At 31.1% G+C, this 10177-nt stretch overlaps 1 protein-coding gene across 1 annotated transcript; it reads left to right on the top strand.

Annotated features, from left to right (window-relative positions):
• Nucleotides 1-42: 42 nt before the first annotated feature.
• LOC112417130 (eukaryotic translation initiation factor 6-2) lies at nucleotides 43-3219 on the top strand. Its single transcript, XM_024772158.2, has 8 exons — nucleotides 43-114; nucleotides 249-311; nucleotides 686-782; nucleotides 877-962; nucleotides 1049-1093; nucleotides 2282-2412; nucleotides 2619-2729; nucleotides 2810-3219. Exons 2-8 carry the CDS (start codon nucleotides 302-304, stop codon nucleotides 3065-3067), a joined length of 738 nt encoding a protein of 245 aa, XP_024627926.2. The 5' UTR covers nucleotides 43-114; nucleotides 249-301; the 3' UTR covers nucleotides 3068-3219.
• Nucleotides 3220-10177: the final 6958 nt, after the last annotated feature.

The following is a 10177-nucleotide window of genomic DNA, read 5'->3' on the forward strand; positions in this document are numbered from 1 at the left end:
ACAAAAATTGAAAGACAAAAAAATTGTATCGGTTGCCTACACTTTTGTAGTGTACTGTTTACTCGTTGCATCCCTCCATTCCATTCACCGCTTCCTCTTTGCTCCTCTCTCTTGGTAACCGACACAACCATTTTCTGCATGTTTATGAATTATGCTTAGTTTCAAGAATTGCTTTCTTTTACTTATTAATCAATATAAATATTATTAACATTTAGGTTATTTTTTTGTTTTCATATGTATCCTTGCAGATATTAAGTTGGTTTCTTGGATCAAACATTTCTGTCTGTCCTCCCTCTCTGTCATGGCAACTAGTAAGTGATCAGACATTTATTTTCTCCATTATGTTTAGTACCTGTTTGGACCGGTTTATTTGAATTTATCTAGTGACATAAGCACTTGTGATACTCTTTGATAGAGTTTTTGGAAACAACTTATGAGTTACGACATGTCCATAAATTGTTTTTGCATTGTTTCCATAAGCTCTCCATAATTACTTATGAAAACACTTTGACATTATTGTATTTTTATCCTTTGCTATAGAAATAGCTTTATATATAAGCGCTTATGTTATCAGCGCTTAATTAGGAATTCGTTCATATCGGTTGTTATTTAAAAATTAGTATATTGCTATGTGATCTTTCGTGGAAGGGATTGATTTTGACTCGCGATAATTGGTTTTGTCCAGGACTTCAGTTTGAGAATTCTTGTGAAGTTGGAGTCTTCTCAAAACTTACCAATGCCTATTGTTTGGTTGCCATTGGAGGTTCTGAAAATTTCTACAGGTTTTCATTCACTTTAGCTTACTGAAACTATATTTTCGAATATATTTCCACTGCAACTATCTTGATGAATGAATTATTGTGTTGTTTGATACAGTGCATTTGAGGCTGAGTTATCAGATGTTATCCCTGTGATTAAAACTTCCATTGGTGGTACTCGTATTGTTGGTCGCCTTTGTATTGGTAAATTATTTTTTCCTTGGTTTCCTCGTATTGTTTTATGATTTATTAGATTTAAGTTTATGAACATACTTACTATTGGTTTGCAGGAAATAAGAATGGGCTTCTATTGCCCCATACCACCACAGACCAAGGTGATTCCTATTATTATGTTATTATCTGTAGCATTGTTTAATGCTATTTTATGTCATGCGTATACTCCCCCAACTGTTGTGTTAAATAGCGTTGTCAAACTAATCTAACCTCAACTTTCTGTCATTGTATATCGTGGAACATCTATATAAAAGAGTTTTGTGTCTTTTTTAACGAAGAAAGGAAAAACTGAAAAAATTAGTTACTTCGAGGTTCTGTTCATTAATGATTTCTCATTCATGTGCCATCTTAAATATATTCATGTTTTGTAGTGGAGGTGAGAGTGATTAAAAGTTACTCCATCTGGCCTTAATTATAAGCAAAAGTAGGTCAAAGAAAGTTGATGTAATTTTCGACCAAATACATCAACTTTTTTTGACCTACTTTTGCTTATAATTAAGGCTAGAGGGAGTAGTCTTTTAGACTCTGATTTTGGGATATGAATATCACGGTCTTGTAGATTCTTAGTTTTCATAGTTTATTTTAGCAAAATGATCGGACTTTTAATTTGTTAAAAAGATCTCTTGTAATACTTTATTTTATAGCTGATGTGATCCTTTTCATCATTTGCGTCCTCACCTCCTACAATATGAAATGTAATTTTAAGTGGTGTAAATTTTGGAGCTACATGGGAACCTATAACCTGTAGTTCTCATTTCTGCATTAAAAACTATTCATGCATTCAAATGAGCTCTCAGAACGTTGCTTTGCTTTTGAATGATGATATCAACGACTGTTAATGATGAATTGCTTAATGAATAGTGCTACAAAGCTTATATGGCAGAGTCTAGGGAAGGTTGAACCCATTGCAGGTCTATTCTGTTGTATGATGAGAACCTTCTGTGGCTAATGTATAGTAGTAGCAGTTTATTTGTTAAAGTGTAAACATGGTACCCTGCAATTTGATTAAAGCACCTAGAATCTTTTATCAATCAACACCCTAGGTGCTGGCTGAGGTTTGATTTGTTTAATGTTTACTTGTCTCATTTAGTACAAAAGTACTAAGTCTAGGACTTTTTTTGGTGAAAGAAAGGGGATCTTAAGTCTAGGATCATTTAGCATTTCTTTCCTCATATATGACATATTGGCATATCTACTGTTCTATCTTTTCTGGTGAAAAAAATAAGCACTTGTTATGATGTTAGACTGACTTAAGGAAATTGATATTTTTTTCATGGCTATTGTTGAAGAACTTCAACATTTGAAAAACAGTCTACCTGATCGAGTTTGTGTTCAGCGCATAGAAGAAAGATTATCTGCTCTGGGAAATTGTATTGCATGTAATGACCATGTGGCCCTCACGCACACCGATCTCGACAAGGTATTGTGTTATTATAGATTATAGCTTTTTGTGTGCTAATCTCTTAAACTTAGTTAGGGTTGAGAATTGGTTTAGAGATAAACTCGTATTTTCATGTTAAACAATGCTGAATAAAGAAGTGGTCTAACAGTCACATATCCATTATCTTCTGGTTTTTTTAATTGTTCTTCTCTTGGTCAAGTATTTACTATGAAATTGTTGTTCAGGAAACTGAGGAGGTGGTTGCAGATGTTCTTGGAGTAGAAGTATTTAGGCAGACAGTTGCTGGTAATATTCTTGTGGGAAGTTACTGTGCTTTTTCGAACAAAGGTGGTTTGGTAAGTGCAAGACATATGTCCTCTTGAATGTTTCAATTTTAATAAATCTTTTATATCTTTTGACCAATCACTGAATCCAGGTTCACCCTCATACTTCCATTGAAGACTTGGATGAACTATCTACACTTCTTCAAGTTCCTTTGGTTGCCGGAACTGTGAACCGTGGTAGCGAAGTAATAGCAGCTGGCATGACAGTAAATGATTGGACAGCATTTTGTGGTTCAGACACTACAGCAACAGAACTCTCAGTGATTGAGAGTGTTTTCAAGCTGAGGGAAGCCAAGCCTAGTGCCACTGTGGATGAGATGAGGAAATCTCTCTTTGATGGCTATAACTGAGTTTCTCTAAAAGTTTTCACTTTTCATACTAAGTTATACTGCTTGTAAAGTTCTTTTTACTTTGATGATAGTTTTTTTTTTCTTTCCCAATAAACCGTTGCTGTCTTTTCAAATATGATCATAGTTTAATCAAGATTTGTGGTTTTCACTAATTGTGCTATATCTTTTACTTCAATTTATAGTTGTCCACAAATCAGAGGTGAAATACGTGTGCTCTTGCATCACATGGACTTACATTACAAATAATAATACTTCATAAAGAGAAAGGAAAACCATCAAGTTTGTCTCAAAAATAGTAGGGAGCTAACAACATTGTATTTGAAATTTAAAATATAATAAAATGTTTATGAAATTACAAGTTGTCAGTCATTTTACAAGAAAAATATTTGTTTTTTTTTTTTAAAGAAAGATGGGAAAATATTTGTTAGACACTCCTGAGGTGTATACACCATAAGAGAGATAAAGATACATCATGAGAGAGATAAAGATAAGACAGAGCGATGTGATAAGTTGATGATCTAATAGGAAGAGAGAGAGATAGAGAAAAAAATGAGGTGTTGAATGAGTGTAGTAAAAGTTGAGGTGCTTAAATATCATTATTATTATTATTATTATTTTGAGGGAAAATATCATTATTGTTGTTTTTAGAAATAAGAAAGAAAAAAAAAAGTTGAATGATTCCATTGAAATAAATGAAAATAGTTGTTCTTCATTCTTTTGAAATGTTCTTATTTAGACTATATTTGAGAATGTCATATTTTAAACTTATAGCTTACAAGCTCGAATGATAAAAAAAAAGATTTGTTTAGTAACATTTTTTTCTCTAAGTTTATAACTTATTTTTACTGGTGTATAACTTATTTTTATAAGTAAATTCAATTAACTTATAGCTTATCATTTTTATTCTTTCAATTTTACCTTTATCATCTTACATGCATGAAAAAAAATTATTATTTCATTTCATATTTATAAGTTCGTCTGACCACGAATTTTACCAAACAATGAATTATTTGCTATAAGCTCATCAATTATAAACTGTCTATGTTATTTTTTGTCATAGCCTTAAAAATCATAGTAAGCCTTTTTGTCAACCCATGCATATTCGAAAAGGAAAATCTAGTATCTAGATATTTGTTTAGTTAGGTAATGAATGATGAACGAGTTCTAATGTTCAAAAGAGACAAGAAGAAAAAAATACATTATTATTGTCCATAATAAACAGAACATGACAAGGCAAGTTGTCATATCTGAATTACATTCTAATATTGAATTGTCGCATGCTTAGGGAGAGATATTGACTGCTAATATGTGATGTGAGTGGTAGCACTAGCAGTGGCAAATATTACTTACCTGAAAAAAGGGGCATTGCACATGATAATGCAAATATTAAAACCCATCAATATTATTATTTGTATAAGAATGAAATTTAGGACACAATTATTATGTTTATGTCTTGGTGCCGTACCCTTAGGACAACTATTTCACAATTGACCTTTTAACATGATCCAAAAATACAGTATGAAATATGTCACCTGGGTGCTCATTCAGATAATGTAGTATTGATATTGCTATCTACTGCATTTTAATCCACATTAAGATTATCTCAAAAGAGTTAACATGAAGTAATAATAATATCTCCTGCATTTCACCCTTGGAGTTTCACTTTAATAGTTATAATATCAAAAAGAAGATTTTCAGAATAGTTTCACATGAAGTAGAGCATGAGTCATGAGATGATAATTTACTAGTTATAAAAGGAAGCATCTACATATGCTAAAAACATGCCAAGAATAATGATAGATGTTGTTGCATCTCCGACTTCTTCATCCTGCGTGCGACTCAATTCAATCCTAGACTGCAGCCACTGCGTGCGACTTAATTCTATCATTTGTGACACCAATTCCTATTAATTACAAGGAACATAGGAGTTAGGAAAATACTTAGAAACACAATCCTTGCAAATGAGTCATTATAGTAAGCACTAATGAAAGGACAATATCTAAGTCAAAACCTATACATAGCAATGCTGCTATTCTGAGACAATTTTCAAATTGCAATAAGTCGATAGAAGTACACTTTTCAGACGTAAATTGGAAAACATTCTGCTCTTCACAATTAATATTTAAAGTTAGGCCTTACAAGCCGGTTCTTATTTTTCTTAAAATACTTGAATCATTCAATAAAAAGCTTCAAAAAAACATTAAGATTAGACATATATGTTTGAACGATACAGATTAAGTTCAATCCTAAAGTCTGTAAATTGCCACCACCCAATTATTGACTTTAAGCCAATGAAGCCGTTATGTTTGACAATTTCCATTTTATTAGATTGTGTTTTTATTGATGTATTAATAATAAACTGTGAGATTCTCGTTTGAGAGTTAGAGAGTGGATTCTCTTTTGACTTATGAGCAATTCTAGCATTAGAGCCGGTTCAAAATTCGGAGTTGAGTTTGAATGAGAGAATTAACAGAAAATTTAAGTTTTTTAAGGATGTTCTTGGTGCAAGTGAGCTGCCATGCCATTCTAAAAACTCCACTTTGCAGTGTCCGAAAAACCCAAAAGCCTTGGACCGAAGGTTTTGGCCATCAAAAAAGCTTCCATGTGCCGCCACGAGTGTCGCCAGAAATCCAAAGGTTGAAAACAATTGGTCAGTCGTCTGCCATGTGTTACATCCAACCACCCACTATTGATCACGCGTCAACATTACCACATCACCTCTAACATGTCTAGCAACGACACATCAGCCGTTTATTTTGTGTCACGTGTTCATACTGCCAGATTAGTCACTCAATCATCAAAATTTCCATGAAATTGCAAATTAACACTCATCTTTTGGAAATGGCCTAAACTTTCTTAAATTACAAAATTGGCACATAATTATAAAGTTGCCTCAGTTTTTTGAACAATCACAGTTTTTCCATAAACTTTATGGAAATTACAAATTGGCTCATATATTTTCTAAATTACAAATTTACCCCTAGTATAACAAACATAATTTTTCAAGAAAACACTTTTTTGCACTGTTTTCATAGAAACTTCTTGTTATGTTATGTCTTCGATTTAATTTGATTCCATATTAGAAAATAATTATTCTACTTACTGAAAAGTAGTTGCAGTATTGTGAATGTGAACCCTTTTCTGAATATTTACTCGGTGCATCATTTACAATCTAGTATCTGCAATAATTAATCTCGTAATACAGTACTTATTCTCATTTCATCTTCTAAAAAGATGTCTCAAAGAAGAAAAAATTAACAAACTCTAAGAGATATTTAAATGGTAGAAATACCGACAAATCCAGTAGTAAATCATCGTCGTTGAGAAGTCGTCGTCCACAAAAAAAAAATCATTCTAAGACAATAACATGAAGGTAGGTATTCTTGATTTTGAAGGAAAGCTACAAGCAATGGCTATTCTCACTTTTGGTTAGAAACATATTCACAATTGGTCACTTTAGCTTTCAAATCATCTTCTGTGGTTCCTTGGGTCCTTAAAAACAGGTGGCTTAACTGTATGTATAGGATTAGACATATGAGTTTTTTTGTGTCACACATCTTTAGAGAGGGAAATGCTTGTGCCGACAGTCTTGCAAATATTGGTCTTTCATTAACTTCTTCTGACTTGTTTTGGTCTGGGAGCTTACCTGATTCCATTAGAGGAGAGTACAATAGGAACAGGTTGGGTATGTCCAACTTTAGATTTTCTACCTTTTGAAAAGGTTTTGGTATGGTCCCCCTTTTCTTTTTTGTACTCTTTTTTTGTTTTAATCTAATGGTATGATGCTTTTGCATCAGTTTATAAAAAAAAATAAAAAAAATACAAGCAAATGAGTTTGTTGACTGGCTCCAAATTATAGATAAAGTCTAGTAGTATAAAGAGATACTGAAAGTAAACAAAATCAAGATCATTATTGTCAAATTAAAGAAACATGCTTCAATTTGTTGGTGGAAAGACTTAAAATGAAGCGAGCACGTGGATAAAAAGTAAAGATCAAGACTTGGGAGAAAATGAGTAAAGAACTAACAAAAAAGATCTTGTCTTCTCACTAATATCAAGATAATTTCTTTCAACTTCATAATATTCGTCATAAGAACTTATATGTGGAAGAGTACACGCGATAACTTTGAAAGTTGGTGATGAGGTATGACACAAATATTTCTCATCAAGTTCAGCTCCAACAATATTGATCATTACACAGTTGTTATATGTATGACCATGCAAATAGAGAAACATTTACCCACGAAGTCTTCTTATATGAATTTTTCCTTCAATGAAAATTCTCCCATACCCAGAAAACACTAATATAGCAAACCATTGCCTCAAATAAACTTTCTCCTCGATCTACAAATGAAAACCAACATAGGACTCTGAAATGCTTCAAATGTCAAGGTATTGGACATATAACTTCAAGCTTCTCAACCCAAAGAACCATCACCATCATAAAAAGGAGAACCATATAAAGTACCTGAAGAAAAAGAAACTATATAAGAGCTTGAAGTATAAGAAAATGCAGAGCCGTTATATGGCAAAGAGCTCATCAATGTTGATCGTGGAGAATCATGAGTGACTAGACGTAGCCTACGCACATTGTCAGCAAAGGAAGAACCTTTGGTTAAGACACAATATTTTTCCACACCCACTGCCCTAGTGCAGGAAAAATTGTCATGTTATCATTGATAGTTGAAATTGTGAGAATGCGGTGTTTAACTATATGGTGGACAAAATTGTGAAATAACAATTCAATGTCTTAAATTGAAAAACATCATTGGATTGAGTCCTTTCCCAAATTTAACAATATGATTTCAAAGAACTTTTTTACACAAGAAGTTAGATTTTACAAACTGAGTTTGTTGTTATACAAGATATTGAATTTGAATATATTTATATGATTAAATATTAGTTTTTAAATAATTTAATTATGGGTTATGCTAACAAGAAGGGCACTTGTTAAGGAAACAAAAAATAGTAAGTTTGTTTTGAATTCAACAATTTTTTCTGTTTCTGTGAGCTGAGCTCAGTTGGTAAAGACAATGCATGATATATGCAAGGTTCAGAGTTCGAACCCTGGACACCATCAAATGTTACTTGTATGACATTACTTCTTTGTGACTTTAGTGACATTGTTCATATTTCTCTCCTAATCAATTATTCTCTCTCATTTAAATAATAACATTAGTTCTTTGTGACTTTAGTGACATTGTTCATATCTCTCTCCTAATCAATTATTCTCTCTAATTTAAATAATTTATTTTAATCATTCATCTAACTTTCTTTCTCATCTAAAATGCACTAATGTCACAAAAGCTAATGTTACCCAAGTGAAACTCCTTATTACTTTATCCTTTCATTTCTTTAAGTGTTGCATTTGAAGAAAAATTTGTCGATAGTATTAGTGTCGTTTTCAAAGTTCAAAAACACTCATTATTGATTTATCAACAATATATGTAGTTATTTATCACATAGTGAGAGGGAAAAAAAGATGGAATTAGATAATAATTGATTAAGGGTAATATAAGTAAAGTATAAATAATGTTAGAAAAGATAACGATATTTATTATTGTAAAAAAAAAAAAAAAAGATAACAATATTTACAAGTTTGTTAAATTGATTAAGGATATATATATATATATATATATATATTTTTTTTTTTGCAACTTTTTACTGTTAAATTGTACCTACGACACCACACATTTAAAGTGAAATGAGAGAACATAGAATCCATAATTCTGAAGAAAATAATCGAAATGGAACAAAATTATACAACTTTTCCTTTGATAATTAAAAATGTATATTATTATCAATAATGAATGTGATATCTGACTCTTGTGTGGAAGAAAATTTGGTTGGAAGATGATAGTCTACCTTATGGGTCCATATATTCTTTGGCGGAGATTAGTTACTGTGTAACGATGGTGAAAACTTTCTACTTATAACATAAGCCATGATAAAAAAAAAAAAACATTATTTAAAGAAAACAAAATAAAGACAACTTTTAAAAAAAGAACAAAAGTATGGAAACACAATCTTCAATTTATTGAATTATGTAATGAGACATATATATTTTCCATAAAAGACATATTTGCATCACATCACATATAATACAAAATACCTTTACCTATCCATTGACACGCAAAAACAATTATCAACACAATAAGCAACATAATTCATATCAACAAAATAAAAGCAAAACAATAATAAGCAAATCATGAAGTCGTAGATTGTACTTCCCTCAAAAAGAATAATTTCTATAATGATATTTTCCTTCTATTAACCGCTGGAAAAAATATGGTGAAGAAGAACTACAAACACAAACTAAGTTCTTCAGAAAAGAACTACACACACAAACTAAGTGATTGATCACAATTTGTTAAAAAAAAAAAAATCGATCCCAAAGGATTAATAAGCTCTAGTTAAAAAAGAATAATTAGAACATCTTCAACAATAGTTTTATCATTGAGTTTTAAACATTTTGCAAACGTTTCATAATTTTTATTTCTATTGGAGCACATCTAAGTGACAATTTGAATTCCATAAAAAGTTATAGAGTACGGTCTTATTTAAGCTTATTTAAGTTACTAATCCATGCAACTATATAATTAATGATGCTTGAAATCAACTAACAAACGAACTAATTAAGCTATAGTACCTTAAATATATACAACATTGGAGTAGACATATTGTGGGGTGTAAAAATGTGATGCCACACGATAGAATTCATTAAATGAGAGATATAAGCTACCTAAAGTGTTTTTTTGTTTTTTGTTTTTTGAAGGAAGTAGATTGTTATAAAAAGGATAAGAGGAAGTATAATTATTAACCAAATTGTTGTTAATATCCGACCAAACTTTAGATTACCATATTTTTTTTTTTTCCTTTTCGAGAATGAAAAAGATTATCCTAGCATCGTCGAACAATAGTAAAACATCGCAACCTTAATTAATTGGTTAAAAGAAAACAACTAAAAAAGAGAGTTTCTTTTCTCATTGTCACATTCACTTTAAAAGCACACTTCTAGAAAAACACTTTTTCCTTTTGCCTATATTTCAATACAAAAACTTATATTTTTCCATTTTTTTTTTTAAACTATACTTTCAGATTTGTTTTTCT

Source organism: Medicago truncatula, chromosome 1 (assembly GCF_003473485.1).
Source record: "Medicago truncatula cultivar Jemalong A17 chromosome 1, MtrunA17r5.0-ANR, whole genome shotgun sequence".
Lineage (NCBI taxonomy): Eukaryota > Viridiplantae > Streptophyta > Magnoliopsida > Fabales > Fabaceae > Medicago > Medicago truncatula.

What these genes read in the sequence shown, in the direction of transcription:
- LOC112417130 (XM_024772158.2), top strand. An exon ending in GGTTCTGAAAATTTCTACAG is followed by an intron (nt 783 to 876) that starts GTTTTCATTCAC and finishes TGTTTGATACAG; the next exon opens with TGCATTTGAGGCTGAGTTAT. An exon ending in CCATACCACCACAGACCAAG is followed by an intron (nt 1,094 to 2,281) that starts GTGATTCCTATT and finishes CTATTGTTGAAG; the next exon opens with AACTTCAACATTTGAAAAAC.